General features: G+C 36.1%; 1 protein-coding gene across 7 annotated transcripts in view; it reads right to left on the bottom strand.

Annotated features, from left to right (window-relative positions):
- The window catches only part of RALYL (RALY RNA binding protein like), a 371615-nt gene that overhangs the window by 5745 nt on the left and 338164 nt on the right, over positions 1 to 27706 (bottom strand). For 4 of the 7 annotated variants that reach the window (XM_052703335.1, XM_052703330.1, XM_052703331.1 and 1 more), the window contains 4 exons: positions 26526 to 26689; positions 25780 to 25860; positions 19553 to 19666; positions 14669 to 14847 (listed from right to left, as the gene is read on the bottom strand). In XM_052703335.1, coding sequence (XP_052559295.1) covers positions 14669 to 14847; positions 19553 to 19666; positions 25780 to 25860; positions 26526 to 26689 — 538 coding nt within the window. The remainder of the gene's footprint in view (positions 1 to 14668; positions 14848 to 19552; positions 19667 to 25779; positions 25861 to 26525; positions 26690 to 27706) is intronic. The other 3 variants (XM_052703336.1, XM_052703332.1, XM_052703333.1) reach the window with 2 other exon arrangements.

Here is a 27706-nt window from a genome sequence, read left to right as displayed (position 1 = left end):
CTACTCTATATTCAGTTAATTTTAACTTTGCACTGCCATCATGTATATACCCCAGAAAGCTAACATTAAATATTAAATATCTGACTAAATATAAATGCTGTTCTACTTTATGGGCTCCAAATATCATCACTAAAAATAACAGAATAAAAATTCAGATAAAATCAGGTAAAATACAACAGAAATCTAGAGGAGATTTCATCTTGTCTTTTAAAGGTCTAATGGTTTCATCACAGATAATTTTTGCCCGCATTATTCCCCTTTGTACATTTGCAGGTCTTTAGGAATGCCCTACTAGTTATCGATTCTCTTAGGGAAAGAGCCTGGCCATCAGATCACCTGCTAGGTGCAAATTCCCTCTATGTTGTGTGCTTCATTGTCACAAAGTACAACACAATAGGAATAGTTTTCACTCTGCCTTTCTCTAAAAAGCATTTAATTAGGAGGTAAACTCAATTTCTGATAAAGACACCTTTTTCTTTTTTTTCTTTTTTCAAACTGGATGGGCCGCTCTGTCTCCCCACCTTTCCCATGCAGTTGAAAGCAGTAATGCTGACTACTACTTTGCAGCCAGGCAGATGCTGCTGACTTTCCTGAGCTCAGTCAGGTGGTCTCTATTTCTCTATGGGTGGTGTGACTTTTGAACTCCACAGGCTGGGCTCAGACAGAGGTCAGCCTTTTTCTTGCTCCAGTATATTTTTTCTTCCTTATAGTTCTGAAAAAAATAAAGGTAAACAATGGGGAATGTTCCTTGTTCCCCACAAATCTTTATTTTCCTTCTAGTTGTGTTTGTTGGTAAAATGTGATGGACTTTACCATGATCATCTTCCAGACCTAAACGTATACATATAAATCTTACTATCCGAGCGTAAAAATTCTGTAACGTCCTCGGGAGAGAGTATAAAGTATGAACCTTGACTATATGACACAGAAGTTGCACAAGATTAATGTTTTCTCTTGAAGAACATTAAGAAAAAGTTTAGAGGAATATCCCGCAGAACATGAATGTTACAGAATTTACAGTAAGATTTACCCTGCAACAATTATATATAATAACAGCATCCAACAAACTATATGCAAGATGTTGATCTCAAAAAATGTATCTGTACATCATAACAATAGCCTTAGAAATTCCCAGAAAATGCAGATAAATGGTGGATGGTTGGACGACTGTACAAATACACACACGAACTTGAAATCCAAATCCTCAAATATCCTTCCCCTTGTTCTCCTGGCTTTTTCCTTTTTAGACAAACCCATTTCCAAAACTGCATTGCTGAGTTGGTAGCTACAAGGTAGACCACTGTAGCTAATTCTGACTCTGGTTTCAAAGCTGCATTTCTACATCTGCAGGTGACTCGAAGGCCAACATCTTCCCAGGTTGTTGGTGGTGTCTGACAAAGATTTGACTGTGGGTTACCTGACTGCCATACTGACTGCTTTATGCAAACAGCTGCAAACCCCCCATTGAAATGCACGTACTGCACTTTCCTGTTACTCACATCACTGGCCTTCCTCCTAGCATTACCTCAGACTGCAATTGTGGCACAATTGCTTTGGTTGTATGTGCTGCTCTCATCTATACTGCTATGTCTACAGCTAAGAACAGTGGATTCAGGACCACAGATGTGACTCTTATTTTCTCTAGGATGGTGTCTTGCATTTCATCCCTAATAATATTTTTTTCTGATTATGAAGTGTAAATCTGGACGCTCAAAGAGGAGAAAAACTGAATGTGTTTGCAGAGCAGATTTTTTTCTTTAAACTTGAATCATGGATAATAATAATGGATTATTCCAGACTTGTTCCTAAAATGAGAAAAATCAGGATGCACTGGTTACTGCTGGTTACAAAGCAGTAGAGCAAATTGCTATTCTATTTGTTTGCTTGGTCTAACTCCAGATAATATCCTCCCTTTCTATTAAGCAGACAGCTTGTATTGATTGCAAAAAACAGTAATCTATGTTTGTAGGGTATCCTTGTGGCATGTCCACCTATTGGTTTTTACGTATCTTTCATCATCAGGAATGGAAACCACAAGCAACAGACAGGACTTAGCAAAGAAACTTAATTTTGTGTTACCTTTTGCTTTGACACCTCTGCTCATTTGTTCATTTGAAAGAATTCCTGTCCCCTAATTTAAAGTATAAAATCTCTACTTAAGTAATAGGTATATAGGTGTTTTCGTATAACTCCTCTGTATGAAGAGTAAAAGCTCAGTGTAGTATATGTTAGCAGGGGGTTTGAACGTGCTACTGTCATTTGTAACAGTTCTGTGTAAAACCTGACAAAGTTATGACCCTAAACCAATTTATTTTTTTTTTACAATGAGCTAATGATAGTATACTCACTGCATATAACAAATGAACAGTTTTACAGTTTCATAAATATTAATAAAGAATATTTGAAGGAAACAATTGCACCTTCTTTAAATCTTCCTTCAGATGATGAAATCTAATCATTTTCTTTTGTACTTTGTCAGTTGTACTTTAATTGCTGAAAACACTACAGAATCATTTTTCTGCTCAATGAACAGTTTAATTGCTTTGAAGTGTCAGTACTTTTGTGAGTACATCTGAGAATGACTGCTTTACTAAGCAGTGAAAACATATTTCTATCCTTTCTATTAAAATGCTCTGTTTCACTTGCTAGCTTTATAAAAATCAGCAGGAAGAATGGGAAGCTTTACTGAATACTCATTTTTCCTCTTGACCAATATAGTTTTCTTCCCAGAGATCTATGTGGGCAGATATGTGATGAATATTCTTGGGTTTAGTGGTGAAGACAGGATCTAATATTGTGAGAATGCCAATGAGGACATGCTGCAGTTTTGATAATGGCCAGATGTGAAGGCTGAAGGAAGAGAGCTGCCCAGAGCTTTGCTGAGCAAGGCTCTGAGGACAGAGAGAAGTGGATCTGTCCTCCTTACTTCATTCTCTGGGTTTGGCTCTCGCTCCTCTTTTGCTGGTAACCAAATGCAGTAAGTTCTCAACCAAGTTGCCCAGAGTTTCCTCAGCTTGCACCAGTGTCCCTTTAGAGCAAATCAACCTCTGTGGGCCCAGTGACAAGTATAGCAAAGGGGAAAATGTTCCACTTTTCTTTATGCAAGTGGATAATTACAGCAAATTCCCAAAGGCATGACTCAGAACCACTAATTGTTTTCTGCTTCTTGAGATTTGGCTTGCTCTGTGTGAAACAAGTATAAGTAAGTCCTAGTCTTGATTATACTGAATGCTTCAAAAGGATGGCTTAAGGATGCAGAGTGCTGTCAAAAAGTAGTAGAATTAATTCTTACTGATTTAACTTCTGCTTGATGCGAGAAGCAGAAATTTCCCAATTTGAGCTGGTGATCCAATTAGCACCAATTCCAAAGGCAGGTTTGAATACAAAGTTTAGCATACAAAGGAACTGCTACAATTTGTACCCTGAGGACACTCACTATATCTACACTTTATGTAGTATTTCTTTTTAATATATGCATATAGGAACTCATGAAGTACTAAAACTTCCTCAAGTTAATCACACAGAAAGTAATTGCTAAAGTTTCCCCGTATTGCCAATTTAGATTTTAGACAGGTGTCAAAAAACAAAGTGCACCCATGCAGGAAGAAGAAATTGTGCTCAGTCATGGTAATGAGTTCAAGAATGCTCTCTAATCAACAGCAGATTTTTGATTTATTTGAGGCAGACATTTTAGTTAGCATAAAGAGGACAGAGGTAAAAGCAAATTGTAATAGACAAGGAATGGAGAGTAGATCTCACTGTTAGAAGAAGCTGAAAGTGGTTATTATGAAATGACAGAGGTACCAGAAAACCTTAGAGAAAAAAAAAAGAAAATCTGTAATGGGAATGTGATCCAGACAGAAAGGACGATGAATGCTGGTCATATTCTAAACAGCATTTTCTTGGTATTTTCATAGAATCAGATACCCAAGTCAGAAGTGACACACAAGGATCAACTTCTGTCTCCACACAGGACTACTCAAAATTTAAACCCATTTTTTTCCCATGTAACGCTTATTTGAATGGGAAGTGTACAACATTTTTGTTTTATGAGGATTTCAATATGTCTTTAAAATTAAAAATTGCAAAAGAAAATATTGGATTTAAGGTTACATTATTGTCTGCAAATGGTGTGTCATCGACTGCCACCTGAGAGAGGATCAGCATGACACTGCAAATAGGAACAGAATTTAGACTTTTGATTCTCTGTTTATTGGGTTGGAATACAACTTACGCTTTCTAAAAGAGATTATAAAGCTGTATTGTACTTTTAGTAATGAATTGCAACAACAAACTGGAAATTTCAGATACACATATCAGCATAACAGGCTGGCTAAGATGGCATTTGATTAACTTCCAAATTTTCATTTTGGCAGATAGAGCTTGTTCCATTCCTCAATGATTGCTTTTTTGTTGAGATTGCAATTACAGTTCTACCACCTTCTAAATAAATTCCCTTTTCTGAGGTCTATAATGCCTACATACAGATAATTTCAATCTGCTTTTCATGTTTTTAATATTAATCATGCAGAAAATCTTAGTAGCACATTTATATTTTTTTCAGAAAATTCAGACCTTTTGGAATAATCGGGTCAGTAACTGGAGCTCTGAAGTTTATACTGAAAAACAACAACAACAACAACAACCAGATTTAAAATTACTCTTTTTTTTTCTTTTTTAATGGAAAAATAGAAACCTTTTGGCTTTTCAGTGTTTACCTCTGTTTACTTGCATGAAGGCCCACTTTGGCTTGCAGATGAGATTCGACAGAAAAATGTTTTCTCTGAGAGTTTTTTATTCAGTATTCCTGAAACTCAAGCATACTGATAAAGCCAGTGAAATGAGTGTTTTTTAGGGGAACTAAAGCTATTTACTTTCAAAGACTGACACACCAGGAAAAAATGCGTGATGCATCGCAATTGCTCAATTTCAGTTAAATCTAAGAATTTGAGGATTACTCTAATAGACTCAAATCCATAGCCAAACACAGACCCAATGGCTGGCTTAAGTTCTTGTGAAAGAAATCAGTCATAGTGTGAGTATGGAAAACGAAAACACCAGTGTATCCTTCCCCCTCGCTCAGCAGTTTCCTGCTTTGGTATTCTCCTCCCACAGATCTAGGAAATGTTGGTCATGAACGAGTGGTCTAACATCAACCCTAACATCTAACATCTCTCTAACTTCTAACATCTCTCACAAATCATTTCAAGTTTGTTGGAATCAACTAACAAGCTGGGAAGTGAAACGAGAGACTTTGCCAGCATTATAGTGGTAAAAAACATTTGGGGCAGAAATTGACTTCAGTCTTCATATTTAAAGTTTTTTACTTTGATTAAAAACAGTGTTTGTGTGCCAGCCCGAATTTCAGCCTGCAGCTTTTTTCACCACAATCACCCAGCCCCTGAAAAAGAATCCGAGTTTGCATCTGGGAGGTAAATGTTTGTTACTCCCTGTTTCCATAGTGTACTCAAAGACTGACTCTTCTGCATTGAATTTTAAGTTAATGTTTGTGGTATATTCTGATTTACTTGAATAAAATAAACACAATCAGTCTGCTAGTACTGAAATTAAAGTCAGTTAACTTATATCAGAGAGGAATTCAGCTCATTTGGGCAAGCATTTTGATTGTATGTCTGAGAATTTCTGGCCTGATCTGACAGCATTATTTGTCTCTCAATAAATTCACAAAAATATTTACTTATTTATCTTTTATTGGAAAAAAGCAGAGGTACAGAAGTTGTTGACAGGTGAAGCTGGGCAATTAAAATTAAATATTTTGATGTCTCAAGAACATCAAATACTACGACTTTCATTTTTACCTAAAAGCTTAAGATAAGCAGATAGCACTGCCTAATAAACAAATACAAAAAGAACCCAAAGTGAAATGAACACAAAATATTAATAATGGATAGATCTACTGACAGTCAATGAACTGTGCCAATGAGCAGCAGTGTCTACTTCCCATAAAACAGCAAAGCACACAAACTGCTCTTCCAAACCGCCAGTCCACATGAAGCCAGCACATAAGCTTTGCACAAATCACTGTGACAGTTTCTAAAAAATATTAAACATGTTAAATGGTGCAACAGTAAAAAATCATTTGTCATATCAGACATATTGCCAGGATGTAACCTGTGCCTGTGTTTCCAAATAGACATATCTCCCAACTTCTTCCATTTGCCTAGGATATTCTAGACACTACATTACCGTGACCAGTTCTTGTGGAATAAAGCAAACAAAAATATTCAATTTAATGCTTATATTGTTATCTATTGACATCATCAATACATTACCTACTGTCTCAAAAATTGTTTCATTTAAATGAAACTGTTGAACATAGACTCTCACAAGCTCTTGTATGATGGAGAATGCATAGGAGAAGCCCATACACAAGATTTCCTGCCCTTTGCTGCATGTGCTTGGACACTGCTGGCATTTTATTAATGATTGTCCTGCTGGGCCTGAAGGAACCTGTGTGGAATTGCCTTGCATAGAGACAGATCTCAGAAAGAGAGACTTCACTAATAATTCTTATCAGAAAATGCAGGAAGTTAAATGTTTGAAACTTCAGAAAGGTCAGGCTCTTCAGCCTAGAGAAGACTCCGGGAGACCTCCTGTGGCCTCCCAGTATCTGAAGGGGGCCTACAGGAAAGCTGGGGAGGGACTTATTATAAGGGCAGGTAACGATAGGATGAGGGGAAATGGCTTTAAACTGAAAGAGAGGAGATTACTACATATTAGGAAAAAATTATTTACTGTTAGCATAATGAACCTATGCCCACAGAAATTGTGGGTGGCCCTAGAAGCACTCAAGTCCAGGCTGGATGGGGCTTTGAGCAATCTTGTCTACTGGGAGATGTCTCTGTCTATAGCAGGGGATTGGAACTCGATGATCTTAAAGGGTTCCAACCCAAACCATTCCATGATTCCATTATTATGCGATTCTATGAAATCTGATGCTACAGTGCAATAAAAAAGTAAGGCAAACTCATAGAGGAAGCAAAAATAAGCTTAACAATAAAAACAGTAATTTTCTTGTCTGGAAAGCACATAGTTTTGATCCACTTGAATTATATATTTGACAAATATTCCTTTCCTACTCTTTGACTGTATAGCTAAAAGAGCACTTTGGTCTGACCTTAGAAAGAGGGGCTGGTTTACACGTTTAGTCTGTTGAGCCACACTGGCGAAGCTGAGAATGGGGCCCAATCTTTCTGATTGCCTGTACAACTGAAACAGTTTTGTTTTCAAGCTATTTTGTGTTAATACATAAGATTCTAATGTTCGTAGTTAATTTATTTACATTCTAAATATTTTAAAAGCTTTATGAGGGACCAAATAATATGGACTAGATTTAGAGGAATAGATGTGAAAGATTTTATTTTGCTTATTTATATTATAAATATGCTACTGCAGGCTGTAAGTATCACACTGCATGTGTGATAATAGTACCTGCATTCTCTGCAGCTTCCTATGTACTATCTAGGGGATATGATGTGAGTAATAATTTTAAAAAAACATCATGTAGTCATTCAATCATAGTTAAAACCCTGAACACCACTTAGGAACTCTTCCCCTAAGAAATTGACTGTCAGGAAAAATGGAAAGGAGGAGCTGGTAGCAAGGCCTTTCCAATGACTCACTCACACAATGGTACATGAACAACAAACAAATCTACTATGATATTGCATATATTAAATATAACAAAAGGGCATGTCAGGAATTTTCTTACAATTTTTGATTTCATGACATACTTTTATTACTTTCTCCATATTTTCAGTCACAGGTTATTAGATTATTAGGTTATTAGATTTACTACAGCTTTGGAAGGTACAACACATTAGTATCTGTCAGGTACGCTGCCTCTAATGACTTTCTTAGCTTGCTCAAGTACAAACATCTTGCACTGGTATTTATCAAGTGAACACAATCTTTTACCTATTCATTTGTCTCAGGAATGAAGAACTTCATGTTTCTCCTGATACTGAATGCAAGGTTTCAAGGAACTTCAAAATGTCCAGTGCACCAGAAAAAAAATTTTGCAAATTTTACTTGGTTTCAATAATATCTAAAGTCATCTAAGTAACATTGTTGGCATGATCTTGCTTCATCCATTACCTTTAATTAGAAGTTTCATCTTTTTTTTTTTTTTTTTCTTTTGAAGTAGTACTTTATATAAGTGCACTCAGCTTGTAGCAAGAAAAGCTATTGATCTTTTTGACATGCCTAATCAGCCTAATTCTACTGATAATAGAAGAGTTGATTTGGCCTGCATTATTGCAATTGACATAAAAAGATATATCTAAATGGGCAATGAAAAATCCAGATTGATTAAAATAGTAAATTAAATACTATCAATTCTATTATAGTTTTGTATTTGTTCAATCATGTTATTTGAAAAATGCAAAATGGGGCCTAAACTTGAGAAGATTTCATTAAACAAATTTTTGTTCATTTTCTTTAGATCTTATTCTACTTTCTGCTGAGTGTTTTCAAGAATTCTCATGTTAAGCAAAGGAATTAAAGAAAGCTTCACTATTTCATAAATATTTACTACAAAATTACTTTAATTTTCCTTAGCTACTTATAGGAAAGGAAAATGTTTTGATGATCCTTAGCCAAAGTGCTTGTTGGTTCCATAGATGTAAATGGATTTTGTATCAATTCCCACAAGAAGTATATCCATTATTATACCACATTTTCATTTTTGCATAATGAAACTCAGTACAGCAAGAGGATTATCCTGAGTTTTGTCTGAGGTTTTTTCCAGTATTTATGTTTGAAACATTATTCTTTTTGGTAGAAACAAATCCAATATAGATTGAAAACATTGCAGAGGTGGGAAAAAGGACAGGAATAAGAAAAGGAGTATTTCTGAAAGGCAAAAGTAATTGAATTACACTTACTAGAAAGGAAACTATATTTGATGTATAAATAATGGCAGTAAACCCACCTCATGATCAGAAGTGGGCTTTACACCATCTCTGTACTTTTTGTTTTTGATATAATTTAATACAATTGCCTCTCAAGACTTCTCATTAAAGGTGAGTCATTACTGTGGAATTCCTATCTAATGCTTGTGTGCCTTTATTATCTTTAGTGTATGCATACCAGCATATAATCACAATTGTGAATGTATCCTTCAAATTCCATGAATTACAATATCATAAATCTATTGTATTTGAAAGCAATGGAGTCACATGAGTCCACCAGAAAACGCTGTATGGGCTACTGAATGCTTAAATACTGAACCACCACTGTGCTACTATAGTTATAGTTATTTATTGTAAATGATTGACAGATTGATATAAACTATTCTTCTCTGTCAATGTAATATAGACATGAGTGCTTGTGTATAATTCATTCCAATTAATTAGTCTGTTGGTGTTTTATTAACCATTAGCTGAAAGTGATTTTTTTTCTTCAAGATCTATAGTACGTCAGGCTTTCAGCTAATTAATTGGATGCTACCTTTGGTATTTACAAAGGGATTGAAATGATAAGTTATAATTCATTTTGAGACAGTGCTTCCTTGATGATTGATCAGCATCAGGTGAAACAAGTTCAGAGAATTTATACGAAATCCTTTGGTCCAGTTGCTAAATCAGCAGAGAAACAATCAGATAAGGTAATTCATACATCTTTCACATTCTCTCCATCACATCACACACTACTGATGTCACTTGCAGTGAGGAAAAAGGACTGGTTTCAGGGCCACTGAGGCCACCTGCCCTTTAAAGGTCAAAATGGGTGTTGGAATATACTGCAGTATTGTGAATATAGAAAACAATGTCTTGAGAGCAGACTTGAGAAGAGGGACTTGGGGGTGTTGGTTGATTAAAAGCTCAACATGATCAGGCAGTGTGCTCTCACAGCCCAGAAAGACAACTATGTCCTAGGCTGCATCAAAAAAAAAGTGTGGCCAGCAGGTTAAGGAAGATGATCCTGCCCCTTTGCTCTGTTCTCATAAGGTCCCACCTGAAGTACTGCCCTTCACTCTGGGGACCCTAGAATAAGAAGGACATGGACCTGCTGAAGTAGGCCATGAGGATTCTCAAGTGTGGGACCACTTCTCCTGCAAAGACAGGCTGAGAGAGTTGAGGTTGTTCAGCCTGGTCCCTTTCCAGCTCTTTTAGGTAATGTTACTTTTATCCAGAGCCTGAAAAAAAGGATCAAACTAGAGTGTCTACTGTCTTGGAGACACTTGCTAAGATATATCTGTGGGCAAAGAGTTTGTGCAAAAAGAACTTTCCTAACAACTGTTTGATGACTGTAGAAGATACTCAAACACAGCATGTTTAGAGCTAGAGTTCAAATAGGCAATCAAGTTATTTTGGCAGAACAAATTTTCACACTTTAGACTAGTCATAACAACTGTTTGTGGATGTGTCTTTAGTCTGTAGAAAATTATAATATGGGGATGAGTAACATCCGGATCTCAATGGTGGATGAGGCAAGTGTACAGCTGTTGCATGCAATAGGTATGCTGCCAGCCACGCAAATGATGTGGTTAAAGCCTCCTTAAATCTGTTCCTGACGTAATTCAAGACTGCAGGCTAACTACTTCACATTTCTTTACAGCTGATCTAGGCTGAAAGCAGACATGAGGACAGCTGCCATCACTCAGTTAATGTGCAGTAACCTGTTCCTCCAAATAGACTGAGTGTGAATTCAGATGAAACATCCTACTCCTTAAACCCGCAGCATACATCATAGTGCACTAGTCACTTTCTTTTGAAAGTAAGAACTAGAACTAGAACTAGAAATATATATATATATATATATATATGTCTGTCTTTGGACATACATATACATATATACATATATATATACTATGAGTCCTCTGGTCCAAAGATGACCCACATAAAGAAATTCAGAGATTTTAGTCTAGTAGCATCTGGACTCTGGTGGCAAGGCTGTCATTTTTGAGCTTGCCTTTACTGACAGCCTTAGGGCTTGTCAGGAGACAGAGAAGACAAAGTAGTATTTTTTTCCACAAAAGGAGTCCTGCAGTGGGATATTAGCAAATGGTTTGGTAGGAGATTTGCAGCTAAATATGAAGCATTGAGAAAAAAAATTAGAAATCCTAAATTTAAGCCAAGTAATTCTCTTCCTCTAATAATATTTCTCAGATTAGTAGACTTGCAAGTGCTTAACTGAATTCAGAACATTAGCTATGCCCATCACAAATGGTTTTCTATTTGCTCTGCTGGTTTTAGTGTCAAAAGAGGAGACTTTTTTTCTCATCATGGTCCTAAATACCTTTTGCTTTATATTTGAAAAAGATTATAGATTTCATTTGGAAATGCCCTTCAGAGGAGTATTTCTAATTTGGAGTCTAAGGTTATGTTTTCACACATGGAAAGTTTGTTCTAATTGTTTCACACTTAACATTTTTCCCGCTATAAAAAAAATCCTCTTTTTTCTCAAATAAATTGCAACTGGCTCTATGTGAAAAGGACACATTTTTTATTAGTCAGCTCTCCTCTATATTCCTCAGAAACTTATTTTTCATAAAACAAGAGAACAACATCAGCTAGCACTTCATATTTTGTGACAAGCCTATTTATCTGCTTTAATTCTCACCAAACAGAGGGTAATGCCAGACAGACAGTGCCAGAACAGGTTCAAGCAGAGTAAAGTCTAACATTTCTTACTGATTCACTATATGTTTGATAGTTTTCTTACTTAACTTCTGGTTATTCAGCTATCAATAATTGGAGTGGAAAGTAAAAATTTTTTAGGAATAGGCCATCATATCTACATAAATACATGTATGTAAGGACACTGAAAAACAGATTAATTTACAATATGCATCATATTATAACAGTACTTTCCAATACTGCAAAGTATCTGGGTAAAAACTGTGGCAGAAATATACCATTCAACTTATAGTTGCATCTCCATGGGAAATATCCATTGCCTGAGATTTCTTTGGAGTAATCCTTCACAGAGCAATCCTTTATTTGATATGTAGCATTTACTCATTCACCAATCTTCCTAGATTTTACAGAACAAAACAAATGGTAAGTTATTATCCCATTGCAGCAGGTAGAAAAACTAAGAGCAAGTGACCTCTTCCGAAAATGGCAAGGGAGCGCAGATACACTTCATATCAATGGCAATGTAGGTTCTAAGCTTTAAAGTGTGTAAAGTTGGTGTCTTCTTGGCTAGAGGTCCCATATTATTAAGGTGGAAGGCAGGAGGCTGCTCATCTGTCACTGCCCTGGCAACTGGGGTGGGCTGCACCTGACTGAGGTGGTGCCCACTGTAAAAGAAGATCAGGCTCAAGACCATCAAAAGAAACCTAAGGTACACAGGTCCATGGGACCTGATGAGATGCACATGAGGATCCTGAGGCAAATGATGAATGAAGTTGCTAAGCATGTGTCCACCATATTTGATGGGACTTGGCAGTTCAATAATGCTACCACTAACTGGAAAGGGAGAAGAATAACACCAGTTTTAAAAAGAGAAAAAGTGAAGATCCAGGCAGCTATAGAGCAGCCTATCTCACTCCTGTGCTTGGCAAGGTCATGGAGCAGATCCTCCTGGAAACTATGTTAATGTACATAGGAAACAAAGAGATGATAGTTGACAGCCAATATGGCTTCACTAAGGACAAATCATTCTTGAAAAATTTGATGGTATTCTATGACAGGGTTACATCTGCCTGTACACGTGCAAAGTGTTTGACACAGTCTCACACAGTATTTTTGTCTCTAAATTGGAGAGACATGGATTTGACAGATGGATCATCTGGTGGATAAAGATTTGGCTGGATGATTGCGCTCAAAGTGTTGTGGTCAAAGTCTTAATGTCCAAGTGGAGACCAATAATGAGTGATGGAATGATGTCCCTCAGAGGTTGGTACAAGGTCCAGCACTGTTTCGTATCTTTGCTAGCAACATAGGCAGTGGAACTGAGTGCACCCCCAGCAAATTTGCTGATAACAACGAGCTGCATGATGTGGTCAACGTGCTGGAGGGAAGGGATGCCATCCAAAAAGTCCTTGACAGGCCTGGAGGTGGTCCTCTGAGATGGCTTCGGAGCTGTGTCAGCAACATATTGCATTTCAGAAAATGCCAGAATATAAATTTTGAAAGGATTTTTATTTGGAAGCAGGGGTATGCAAGCATGTTTATGCCACACTTATGACTTTCACTACTAATGACGTCTTCCCACACTGATTGCTTTTTAGAAACTTTTCTGCTTAAGCCTTTGCTAGATAAAAAAATTCCTCTACATTATGCTTCATTATATAGTGGGTATATATGCTAAATATGCTATATGCTCTAGGTGAAATGACAGAACGGAGTGATCAGAAGCTAGTAGGTATTACATAATCTTCTCCATTTAGTTGTCTGCAGTAAGAAGCGCAGTCCCTAAACTGTGGTCACCCAATTGTTAATATCACTGCAGCTGAATGGATATTAGCCATGGTGGGATATTATATATGCAACTATCTATGCATTATAATATTTCTACTTCCTACAAATTCAGAATGGTGACTGCTTACAGAGATCCTTGATACCTGTTAGAGGAGAACCTGTTCCTTAGAGAAGAACAAATAATATCACCTATTCTACACTGCATGTTAGAAGACGGGGAGATTCATGTTCTCTTGGACACTCTTTGGCATACTGATATTAGGATTCATAAATTCAAGAGGGCTTTGTGCTGGCTAAAGAAACACAGATACTCAAATTAGAGGTACGTATAAACTGCCTGTATTAAGCAGTACAAAATGCTGCTTATTCAGTTGCACTGTTTCTCCAGACTTGGTGTTGGTTCAAGTGGTTCCATTTCTAACCAGCTCCTGTTGGCAGTACTCAATGATTTTTTTACTGTAAACATGACAAAATGTGTGTCAAAAAGACATCAGGGAAAGTGACACTGAGCAACAGAAGTGATTTCTTCTCAAAGTGAGAAGATATGAAAATATAGGAGAGAGAGAGAGAGAGAAAATACAGTGTTATGGAATCCTGGTGTCTAAAACAATGCGATTGATCCATACTTATTAAAAAAAAAAAAAAACCATAAAAAAATACGAATCTGAATATCAAAGTATGTCTAAAATATTTTTTTGAACTTAGAGTTTTAACATCATGATTGGCATTTCATGAAAAGAGTAGTTTCATGATGAAAATTCCTCAGCCAAGCATTTCTTACAGCAAAATCCTTCTGTAAAAAAAAATTTGAAGCTGCCAATGCAGCCTGCAGGAGATACACATGGAAGACAGTGATGGAAGTCTACTGTCGTCCACATGGTCATTAATGAGAAAGTTCTCCAGTCTAGGATCTTATCTGGTTTTGAAAAGCTCTGATTAAAACAAATATGCAAATTAACAAATAAATAAATAAATATAAAAAGTAAATTTCATTTATCATCTACATTTCATTGAATGCGAAATAATAAATGGAAAAAAAGCTAAAATATATTTAATTTCCTTTCTAAACTCACCAAGTATAAAGAATATATATTCTTTGTTTATCCTTAGAAGTTCCTGTGCCTAACATACACTAGTGTATGAAGAATCTGGGACTAGATACTTATTGCAGAATATCACAGTACTGCTGTGATCTTTTTTTGGTTAACCCAGATTCTTGGTTCTCTGTGGTTATGCGTAGCAACTGTATAGACAGACATGGCAGGGTTATTCCTTACCAGCTCATTGCTGCCATCCTCATCAAAATCCTCCTCTATCCCATCAGTCATCTCTTCTCCATCCCCATCTCCATCTGGCCCTCCTTCAATTGGATCTTCTGTAGAGTTATCTGCATTCTCTGATATGCATTCTTCTTGAACCAAATCAGCATTATCTTCCATTTGTTTCTTTTGAGCTTCTGTAAGGAAAACATACTCTATAGAAATTCAATAACCTTCTCTACTGGTGGCAAAGAAAAGTGTTCTGAGGAAGAAATTTGTCTTTCCCATCTTCTTATAATCAGTTAAAATCCAAGTTAATATCTACTAGTCGAATATGGTAAAATCTCTGATTTTCAAAATCTAATGCATGCACGAGCCATAGTACCAACATGCTCATTCATCCCATGCAGTGGATGAAGGTTTGCTTTACTAACAAATTCAGCTTTTTGATTTTCTGGACTTTGCTTTATCTTGGGATAAATTGGCATAATCACCATATATTTATTTACTTGCAGCCAGTGAGAAGTGCACAGATCTCTATGCTTAGAGAAATGGATGCCTATTAATTGTCTATAAGTAATCAAATATTTACATAAATTTGCTGTGACTATCTTTAAATAACCATACAGGCAATAAAAAATCCTTCTAGATAACTTTATATATATATATGTATTTTATGGAGTAAGTAATATTTTCTCTCCTTTGGCATAACATGCCATGCTGGATGAAAAGATCCCCTCTCATGATATAGATATAGGGCTTATAATTTCTGCAAAGTAATGAAAAAAAAAAAAAAAGACAATTTCTGGGGAGGCTGATAGGAACTGTTCTGCTTGGCTTAGCACAGAAAGCTGCATTGTTGTAATTATGTATTTCGAGACTCCAGGATATGCTGAGGAATTTCATCCAGATAGCAGAAATCCAGAGAAGGATTGAGAAGGGAATGACAGGGACAGACTGGATGCTAGAATGGTTAGAGGATGAGAGTTTTTTTATTTGGAGTTTAATGAAAAGCTTTATTTTTTTATTTTTTTTTTTCAGAGTGTTTACAGGCAAGAGAATAAATTGCAGGTAACTGGAATGCCAATGTATTTTTAGTCTGAGAGTGATAATACCCATCAATGACCACATTTCTAGATCAACACTATTTCTTCCTTTATTAGGTTTGATTGTTCTGTAGCTCTAGCTAGTGTTTCATGTATCTTGTTGAACAGCCAACGATTCTGAAGATTTCTTACAAAGTGTTTTATTTTCAGCTCCATTAATATATTATTTTGTACCCACAACATATAACATTCATATCTCCTCAACTTTTCTGTATCATAATATTAAATCAATGCATTTATTTTTCTTCTACCTCTGCACATTTATTTTACATCTTACTTTCATCTCTTCAGTCTTTGTTCATCTCTAATCCCTCACTTTCAAATTCATTTATTGAAGATACAGAACAATGAAGATTTTTTTTCACTTATTCACATGAGTTCTGCAGAAGGATTGTTGTTAAAGAACAGAAAGTCATCTTAGATAACTGCTTTGAAAGTACTATGTTCATACATATCAGTATAAGACTGAGCCCACCTTTTATTTGTGAGGTGCTATACACAATACCATGCTAGTTATAAATCACTGTTACTTGCCTTAGTGCACAAGGAAATAAGGGTTGTCAGCTATGCCTACTGAGTCTTGCCCTGACACCTTCTGATATTAACCTAGCTGGGCTACTGACAAATGAATTAACTTCAGTCAAGGATTTCAAAAAGGGTTCCTGAAATAATGGACTTAATATATTTTAAGGGAATAACTTTTAGGAGACAATTGCTAGAAAATTTGATCACTTATGTAGACTGGGGTCTTCAGAAGATACTAAAATACCATCTTAGCATCTTACACTTTTGGGCTCTGCTGACGAGGAAAAAATAAGATCTTACATTTCAGCACTCACTTTTAAAAATCTTCATCTTGATACTGCAGGGAGAATGTTCCCCTCTAACAATTTTATTATTCCAGAACAGCTTCTTATTCCTGGCTTTCTGATTCAGATTTTTATGAACAAGGGAGTTATTCCAACAGATTTCCTAGAGAAGTACATCCTCTACCAATTCTTGACAGTTATTGCTAATCCACATAAATACAGCCACCCCATAAACTTGCAAATAATTATGCTCAGGATTGTTTTTCAGATTCTTTTCATCTTTGTTGCCCATAGAGTTTGAGGTTTTATCCTAAAACTGTAACTTAAAGTGCACAGACTTTCTTATTTAAAGTGCTAATATAACGTTTTTCTTGTTTTGTCAGTTGTGTCAAATAAGTGATATTTTAATTTCTCTTATATCCATCCTACTGAAATTTTTAATTTATAAATTGAAATTTTCAAATAATAAAAGACAGAACATCAGCCTCTACTGTAAAGAGAGGTAGCTTTAGAGTAGTGACTATAGGACACAGTGAGATTGTTCAGCGTGCCTGTTTAACCGATCATATCCTCCAGAAGTCGAACTTTTAAGATTAATAATTGAATGTGTTTCTTGAAAGTGATACAGGCATTGAAAAAAAAAAGCAACAACAGTGCAGAATAAGGGCTTGATTTTTTTATTTTGTGTGATCCTCTCGGATCCCAGGCTTAAGTGAGACCACTCTTTCTGGCAGTAAGTGGGAAATATTGCCAAACTATTCAGAAGGAACAAAATCATCTCACATCTGAACTTGTGAGTGGAATTGTTTAGGTACTGATGTAGTTTGTAGTTTTACCTTGCATAAAGCCTCCAGCCAAGCAAACAATCATCTGCGGACTCATCCCACAGGCAACTTAGCTTTGTTTGTCAACTCAAGAGACTTAAATGCGGATTTTGGTGTCTTTGACATGTTCCCCCCCTCCCTCACCTGCAATGATATGCAGATAATCTCTGAGATTTTTCATTGCTTGTTTTCAAAAGGAATAACACTATGATTCAATACAAATCAACATTTTCCTCTTTGAGATGATTTCTATTTAAATGAGTTCTCTACAGTCCTTTAGCAAAAGTGAAAATTGGATATCAAAGTACAATGACATGCAGGTTGTTTTGCATATTAATGGATTTTATATAAAAGCTCCCTGAAGCAGGAATCCACCATCTCAGAGCATTTCAGTACACAAGTGATTCAATGGAGTGCCTTGCAATTACCTCTTCACTGATTACACCAACTTTTATACAACTTGCACGAACTACAAAATAGAATATAATGAATACATATTGTGCACAGCTCTAAAAGAGGCAATCACAATCCATAGTAATGGTTTACCTTATACTTGAGAGTAAAGCACTCATTTTGTGGGGTAAACTGCAACAACTGAGAGATTGCTAGCCTATCAATTTAGAAAATGATTGTAAATATGAAGTAAAATTTTTAGGAGTTGCTTTTATTGGTTGTTTTTTTTTTTTTTTTTTTTTTTGTTTTTTTGTTTTTTTGTTTTTCAAGTTGTTAACCAAAAAATAATTATTTGTAGTATCCCACTCTAGATAACTTATTCATTATTTCTTTTCCAATATGAGCAAGAAAATTCAGGGTTCAGATAGATATCCCAACAATAGATCAGCAAATAGGACAGGCATTTAGGATAAGGAAGGATCCAGATGTAAATATCTATTTTGTCTCTGTCAGGTCCATAAACTGCTAATTCTTTTTCATAGTCTTGACGGAACTCTTTTGATGTATCTAATTGTAACTTTTTGGCTTCCCCAGAATGATTGGAGTTGAGCAAGCAACATGAATCTGAGCAGACAGCAGTGAATTCTAAGGCAGACTCTCTTCCACACATTTCACAAAAAATATTCCTAGTTTTCATCAAAGAATGGAGAGGAAAAAAAACCAAACCAAACCAAACCAAACCGAAACATTAACAGTTTTTACAAGATAAGGCTTCCATTTTCCCTGCTGGCTCTCAACAAAATCAGCTCTCTAGTACACAGATTCTGTACAGAGATATAACAGGAGATTTATAAGGAAGTAGCCAAGGAAATACCATAGACAGCAGTAAGAAGAGAGATAGTTTTCCATATATACTATGGTGAAAATATGGCCTTATAAATCCCTTATTTAGTTTGGCTTTAAAGCATGGCTTTAAAGTGCTTCTAGGTGAGATTATTCATCAAGCAAAATGATCACTGTAATTACAAGAATAAAGATATCCAGTACATTAGAAAGCAGTGTTGGATTTTGTCATTTTCAGTCTTTGCTTAAAAACAACTAAAACATTTCAAGACAGAATACAAGATGAACTAGAGGTGCAGTGATTTCTACACAGATGCTACAACTTCATTGGGCTGGAAGGCATCTTCAGACTCTCCAAGTTCAACATTTGTTCAAGGACGGACCAACTTCGAAGTTCAGTACAGGTCCACGGGGCTTTGGCCAGATGACTTTGGATATTCTACAGACTTTCTGTGCATCTTGTTGTACTTAGAAGCACTGTAGGTGCTACAGAGAATATTTTTCTTAATCTCAAACTGGAATTTCCCTTGCTACAACTCATGACTATTGTCTCTTGCCCAGACCATATTTCCTGAAATAAATCATCTAAAATATCATAATGTGTGCATAAGTATCCCCATCATCAACAACCTTCAATATAATTCTATCCAATAAACTTTTTAGCGATGTTTTCTATCCAGAATATCCAGCAGGCAACCTTTGCATTCTTTTTCTAGAATGAAACAACCTTTTCTTGAAAGCAACTCTTCAAATGATGTTGGAGGCTCTGTGAACAATACTAGTTCTTTCCCCCAGTTAGTTTAGCTTGCTTCAGGCCCTCTATGCAGATATTATTCTGGGAGGATCCAATTATCTCTCTTATCTGTCTACTTGCTTGATAAATAGGTTCTGTTTTAAATAACATAACTACAGATTGTTTTCACCTACCTGCTTCAGCTTTTTGCTGTTTTTCAATCTTTTCCAGTCTCCCTAGCAAGGAGTCAATTTTTGTTTTGATTTGGGTTAATTCCTTCTTGATTGTTTGCAACTCATCTGATTTCACTGTGGAAAAAGCAAAGATGCAAAACATAAAATAAACTGTACTTGCAGCTCCCACAAACAAAATGTGTTTTTTTTTTTCTTTTCTCTTAGAACAAAGTCTACTTCCTCATTCCTCTCACTTTTTTAGAGATTTGATTTTAAAACTATCTTTGTTAATTAAAAATGCTGAATCTGAGGAAATCCCAGGATACTAATCCCTAGTGACAAGAAGTTTTGTGAGATGTGTTGCTTTGTACAAAGCATTTCAGTCAAATGCAAGTAACTTTCACTGAGAAGAAGCCTGCAGTGAAAGAATGACTGAAATATGACAAACAATTCACAGTTGTGATGTTATTTTGTTGAACTATTTCGTAAAAATAACAATAAGAATAGCAACAATAAAAAAGAACCCTCACATATATTTTTCGAGAAGATTGAATGACAACATAAATGTTAGGTCAGCCAGAAATGCAAAGTTTTGTTCCAGTCAACAATTTCATTTCATTATAAGATGTTAGGTATCACTGCTTTAAAAACAATAATTTCTGGGTAATTTCTTCTACTTTATCCACCTGTAGATAACATATGAAAATATTTCTTTTTATGATCACAGCTAGGAACATGAAGGCAACTCAGATAAATTAATAGGTGAAGTTTCCAAATCTATGTTGCAGTGCATTATTCCTCATTTTTCTGCATTACTGCACTCCTGTGGTCTAACTTAAAGAGGAGAGTTTTGGAGGTGTCTTGTCTTCAGAAGAAATAACGTTACAGTACTCAAGAATTATCTCTTTATTATGGCATTATCAAGACTTTTTTAAGCTCAGAAAATAGTACTAATAGATCACTTGACCCATCCATGCTTGGGTATCATGTTGAAAAAAAAAAAGGTGGGGAAGATGGGAACCCTGTATTAGCATGTGACAAAAAAAACCAAAACCACTATAAAGGTCAAGAGTAAACACAACTGTTGCTCTTAGAGCTCTTGCAGGAAGAGGTAGATCACCATCTCAAACTGCGATGGACTGGCAATAGAAGAACAGTCAGAAGTATTACCCATACCTCTTTATCTTTGCTAAAAGAAGTCCATTGCCTTTGGGTGTGTATCTGGAGCAACTGGAGAGCCTTTATGCCTGGAAAAAGGGATTTTCTGCCACAGAAAAGGACTCATTCTGTTTTTGCATAAAGAATCTCCTGGCTGAATTTTGTCTGATCAGTCCTGTCCATTGACTTTTGGGCGTGTATTTCAATATGATGTCACATGGATATTTTTAATTGGATAGGTAAAATATGCCAACAAAATGTGCAAGTAGGCTACTACCTACTTCAGTTGTAATAAATACCAGCCTCTAAAACAACTTACTGCAAATTTGGAGCATGTTCACTGCGGTATCAAGGTTTTTAGCGTTATGTTTTGGGCCACGTGCATTATTGTCGCAACTCAGCTAAGGGAAGTAGGTTGCTCTATACAGTAATTAACTTCCTTTATCATGTTATTATCATACACAAATGAAATAAGGAAAGCTGAAACCTCAGACCGCATACTCAGTGAGTGGTAGGCCTTCAGAACTAAGCTTAAAAGTAACCTTTGTCTTGGATCCTTGTATGCTCTACAGCATTTGATGGAGGAATTTTTTAGAATATTTATAGAGCATAGTCATAGAGTATTCTCAGAGAAATAACGGGTCACAATCCAACGCCGAGATCTGTAGGAAAACATTCAGATTCTGACAACTGTATATTTCGAAGGTTACTTCCTCCCTCGGGGATGAGGTTTGTCTGTGCCAGAGTAGCAAAGTGATACAGAGTCTGAGGTGAAATGGCATGAATCTGCATAGTAGGAAATGCTAAATACCTGCAGCAGCCTACTAATGAAGCCAGCTGGCAAAAGATCCCATCTGGCCAAGCTGTTGAGTTAGGTGATTGCCAAGGCTGAAAGGTCAAAAGTCAGAAGAGACACAAGAAGGACCTAGTGATATTTGTTCTGAGTATTAAAGAAAAAGGAAACATTTGCAGTTCTGAGTTTGGCAAAGAAATGGGCACATAGGTTGCGGCTACTGTGAACTCAGGCCAAACTCTTTGCCTCACAGGGACGTCTCTGGGGTGTCCTAGAGAGAAATCAGTTTTGGAAGCACTGTACTAGAAGGTAAGCAGACCAGCAGTGAGGATTCGACAGTAAACAAAGATGTTAAATGCTGAGAAGCCTTATTTCCACCCCTATTTGCATAAAATTTGGTCACTGAATCCATAAAATTTTCAAATGTCCATCCTGATTCTAGCCTTGCAATGACGAAGTTACTCAAGCCTCTTATTGTCTTAATTTTCAGGGAGTTGTGCAAATCTTCAAAATCATTCTCCTAGAGCAATTCAGCTACTTCATTTTTAGGAATGAAGAAGAGGAGCTAGACTGTTCTCATTGTTGTCTGCTGACAAGGAAATATGCTGCAGCAGGGAGTGGATCAGAGGGACCCAGACGGCCCTGCCAGCCTCAGCCATTCTGAAATTATCTGATTCTGTATTTCTGTAATTCTGTGGTGTAGAGCTTGGGAATAATTTTAGGGACTTGAAGCACATGTTAAGTTACATAAAAACTGTAAATACTGTACTTCAAGTGTCTTGCTTTGAGTACGTAAATAATCCATTAAAATTAATTCATTTAATTGTTAGTTTATTTGTTTTCAAATTGATCTCTGTCAAGAAGTTCATAAACATGAGACCAGAGCTGTATGTATTTAAAATATTTATCTGCTTTTTAGTAATAGAATAGAAAAATAAAGTAGTTTACTGTTTATTGTTTGTTGTTTTTATTGTTTTTAATTTTAATTAGCAGATAGCCAGCAGCCAGCATGTAGAGAAAGGAAAAGAAATTGCTGGTGCAATTCCTCAAGCAGTGGCTAGCTAAATAAGTTCAACAACTTTGAGATGCAAAAATTAAGGAAACAAGTGAAATTTGAGGATGATATGAAGTTAGAAGACACCTTTCAGAGTGAACTAGAATAGAAGGAGTCAAATAATTTTAAGGAATGTTCCAGAAGAAAAAGATGAAATTCAATTGCACTGAAGCACCCTCCACCCTCACTTGATTGACTAACAGCAGAAATCTTACTTTTAACCTGGAAACTCACCTGCTGAAAAAGAGAGATACAATTATCCTTGGGTATAGTTGTTTAGTTGACAATAGGCTATCAGTATAATGCAACCATGAAAAAGAAAATGTTACACTATAATGTGTAAAATGACATATTTCTGAATATAGGCAAATATCAATGCCATTATATAAAGATCTGGTGAGAGCTTATCTGGAATGACACACACTGATTCGCTGAATTCTAGCAAGTATATAGAGAGAAGATCCATGAAGATGACTCTAAGAATGGAAAACTGCAATATTACCTTTTATATTTCTGCCCAAGACAACAGGAAGGTGAAAGGAAGTAAAACTTTTAAGCTAAGACAGTGTTGACAAAACAAATGGATATGAACAAATGAAACAAATTTGAGCTGGAAGTTGGTGAAACAAATAGAAAAACTCTAAATATGTCTAAGGCAGAGATTAATCTATTTGAAAAGGATTAGATGGTGTGGTGTGTAGACTTAATACAGAAGTAGATTTGGTATCCCCTTCCATTTCTCTGTAGTGAATAAAAGAGCCTTCTAGAACACATCTTGCGTTTAAACATGTAGCCCAAAGGAGGTGTCACACCCAGCTTAAAAAGAGATATATAAATTGAGGTCAGTCGTATTTTTAGAAATTAAAGTGCTAAAGTTGAATTGCAGCAACATTTCAGATGGGGGTTCATCGTGTTCTGACCTTTATTCCTAAATATATGGGTTCATTTTCTGAATCCAGTTTGAATGTGCAGAAGAATTATGAGAACAGTTATGTCTATGAGATTGCTACTCAAATCTAAAAAGTCTAGTAGAGTAAATGCTCTCATGAGATGAGAGCTATTTGAAGAAGAAATCTTTTAAGCAAATGAAATAACATTTTGATACAGAAACCTGACGTTAAGCTTGTTTATGGCCTTGAATGCTATCAAAGCCAAAAATAGCATCCTTACCCAAAATTAAATTTCTCTATTTAAGAGATCATTTACTAGCAATAAGTTACAATTAGAATCAACATTGCATTAGTTCAAGGATTTCAGATTAGCACGATGGAGTAAAAGGCAACAAAATATTAGACAGCTTAATCCCACAATTCAATATAAAAAACTTTTCCAATAAAATGGCAAAAGTAGCAGCAGAACACACATTTTTTGCTTTTCAGCTTGAAGTCCCTCAGGGAACAGCGTGGTTATTTCTCTGATAAACATCTTACAATAAGCTGATTATGTTCCTGACCAAGTAAACAAAATCATGTTTCTACCTTTAAGATTAGTTGGCTGGACTTGAGAAAGAGGGAAATAATTCTATGGGGAAATCAAGCATGAAACTGTACATGGTGTGCCTTAGTTCTCTTAAAAAAAAATAAAAAATCCCAACCAATTTATTTTCAGATGTGCTGCATGTAAAACGGAGCATTTTCTGCAATTTTTAAAGCACTATAAATGTTTTCTGTGTTTCAATTACCATAGTAAAAAACTGAGTGTGGAAACCCAGTAAGGATCAAATTGAGAGCCTGTGCTTTTAGTGATTCATCTTGTATCATTCTCCTCAGTGTTAACAGCTGGATCCAAAGATAACCTTGTCACCTGGAGCTCTAATACTGACATTTCACAGAATTAACATAGCACTTGAATACGCTGAAGAATACTTTCACTGAGGCACAACGTCCTGTTAAGATGTACAAATTCCCGATTGCAAATCCATAGAATAATTTACAGGTTCTGCAGCATTTGCCATGTTGCACAGTGTTTTGGAGGTCTCAAAGCAGGGGGTTTTGGGTACTCATACATGAACAAAGGTTCAGTCCTATAATCTGCAATTAGCAGTACTTAATCCTTGCTACAGGGCTATAAAATATTTTCTGAAATGCAGAATGAGTAATAAAGCAAATTTGGTGATTATTCTCAGGAGCAAATATCTGGGTATTAGTGGAATACGCTCAGTTCCATTAATTACAGTAAAAATCAAAATTTCTGTGTGATATTTCCTTGACATCTCTTGGGAGACAATGAATAAATATGTATAAAAATTTATCTGAAAACAACTCATCATCTTGAAGGCAAGGAGAATAAAAAAAGCCCATTTTTATCAGACCATCCGTTAGGACAAGGGAATTAAATGCACTGATACTAGTAAGTTTTCATATGGATAAGACATAAGTAAAAGAACAAATGGAGATCTAGGGAATGAATCTGTGACTGCATATACTTACTACTTTTTGATTCTTTATGGAAAATCCCAAAGAAAACCCAAAGACCCCAGGGTGGAAAAGACTAGCAAAATTACGTAAATTCCTTATCTACTAACATGACAGCATTAAGTTATAGGCTTTCTTTTAGACTGATTTTAGAAATCATATTTCAGGAACTGAAGAATGAGTAAGAGTGAATATGCATAAGTGGATTTGTTCAAGACGTATGAAAATGATCATATAGATAACAGATAACAAAAGAAGTGTTACTACTCCCACATCCACTCATGGTTTGAGTGAACTTCATAATACAACATATAAATTAATGTTTTCTTGTGTCCTAGGTATCAAAGTTCCCACTGTTGGTAACAGACATCTCACCAATTCATTCACCAGAGACTTGTGTGTGATTTGACTGTCAAGACAACAGATCTTCAGAGGTCATCCCTATCAAAAAATGTCCTGAGCTCCTCAGCATACCACACTTTTGCTTTGCTCGTCACACTTTCATTCTTTCAGTCACATGCGTATTTATTACACATTCTCTTTCAAGGTCTTGAATGCCATCAGTTCAGGATGGACCAAGAATGGTTCCCAGTGAACACACCATTGTTCCATTGTCTTTGTTAGGTGCTAGTGCGTGAGCTTTGGATGGGTTATTCAGGTAGAGTATGTATTTTTCTCATCCTGATGCCATAATTAGCCTCTTTTCCAGTAAGATGTATTGTTGTGGATTCACTATATGTGTAATTCAGTAGGATGCTCTGTTGGTTGGCCTGGTACTGCAAAGCGTGTTATTGCAGTCCCTTCATTCTTTCTAATATCTGATCCCTACCTGATCTTTCTCTTCCTCTTCCAGTGACGCTTCCAAGGGCAGTATCACTCCACATAAGGGGCAGGGGAAGACAGGTGGGTGCTGAAAGATGCATGGAGAGGAGGATGAAGTTCCTGGCAGATACTACAGGGTGGGGAGGTTGGTGAGAATGTAGGAGGGAACATCTGATGTTTGTCAGCTGTTCTAAGGCCAACTCGGTAAGAAGGGGTTGAATAGCCCCAAGTTATCAATCCCATTTTGTACTCCCTTTACAAGTAGGAAAAGACATTTTGCCTCTTTCTGTCTTCAAAGGAATCATGAGTAAAAAATCAACCCCAACCCAATCTCCCTCCCTTCCCTGCCCCAGACCACCATCTGTACCTCATGCGCGAATGGAAACAACCCTCAAGATTCAACAAAAAGCAGTGTTTCTCAGTCCTTCTATAAAAAGATTATTAACTTAGCTCTATGATCAGCTGTTCACAAGATCTCACACATAAACAGTCAGGATGATTGGAGGGGAACTTTTGAGACCAAGGGACCGAGGCTAAAGATCAAATATTTTCAAATGGTTTTCTTTCCAAGTTACACCATTGTACTCTTTGACTACGCCAAAGGTGTGGCACCTTCACTAATCAAAAAAAAAAACTCAAGCAAAATATTGAGGGTAAGAAATAACTGCAAAAGAGCTATATAGCAGAAGCTACCTATTTGCAGAAATTAACACGACCATTGTTTCAAAATCCAAATTCGTATAAGGAACTCACATTTGGATCCTGAGGAAGAAGTCCCACTTGAGGTGGATCGTGATGTTCCTTTCATGGAGAAAACCCCTTTGCCTCTACGAGTTGTAGTCACAGCCACACGAGGACGCTTCAGTGGTATCACAGCACGAGGTGGTGGGGGGACACGTCCATGATAATCAAACAACCTAGAAAAAATGAAGTCAGCTGGACTCCATAAAACCTTCTGTGATTTCAAGTCATGGAAGCCCTGTCAATTAAATTTTCAAGTTATCTTTGAGAAAATTAACCTTTGAAATCTAATCACTTTATATCATAGTCAAATTAGATTTCAAGGACCTATGCACATTAAGTGCCCTATTCAGCATTTAGTCACAGTCCAGTGCATAGCTCAGATTTTGCATCACTGAAAAGAGGGAGGATTCTTTATAATACTCTTTTATTTGTAGCATGGAAAATCTATAACCTGCTTTCCACGGATTCAAATCATTTCACTGTACACAAGTAACAGCAGTACATTTTATTATAGTGACAGTTGGATTCTTTTACTGTATGCATGACTTGAATTCTACTTTTCTAGCTATCTGCTATTCTTATAGATAGAAAAATAAATGAACTTTTCTTAAACCAGACATCATCATAAAGAAATATCCTGCATATAGTAAAATATCCAGTAGTTTCTATTGAGGGAACTGTATATCCTATAGAATTGACAGAAAAGAGGGTCCATCATGTCCTCTGTTTAGTGAGTAACAAGTTGATGTACAGTTAGTGAAATACTAAAGCATGATTAGTAAAATAGGATGTTAGCCTTGTTCAAACCAAACCACTGTATATATTCAGAGAATTGCTACTGCAGTCACTAGAAGATGTTCTATAAACAAAAACAAGTAGTGTTCCCAAACAGAATGTCCCAATCTTAGAAAGCACATTTATCAACAGCAACTGATTAACCTGCATAGAAGAAAATAAAGACAATAGGAAAAGTAATCAAAAGTTAGATATACTTAAAATGTAAAATCCTTTGGCTCTGAACAAAACAGATTAGGAGAAAAAAGTTGAGAAAATTAAGACTTTGAGTTCTAAGACCAAAATAGAGGGACAAGCAACATTATCAGGAAATATCGTGTGTTCTGCTCACATGCTATTGCAACTACTAATTATGTAAATTTGTAACTGCATGTTTAATTTTCACAATTCTAACC

This window comes from Tympanuchus pallidicinctus, unplaced genomic scaffold (genome assembly GCF_026119805.1).
Source record: "Tympanuchus pallidicinctus isolate F22 unplaced genomic scaffold, pur_lepc_1.0 scaffold5, whole genome shotgun sequence".
Taxonomy (NCBI): Eukaryota; Metazoa; Chordata; class Aves; order Galliformes; family Phasianidae; genus Tympanuchus; species Tympanuchus pallidicinctus.
This window is presented reverse-complemented; position numbering and strand designations above follow the sequence as displayed.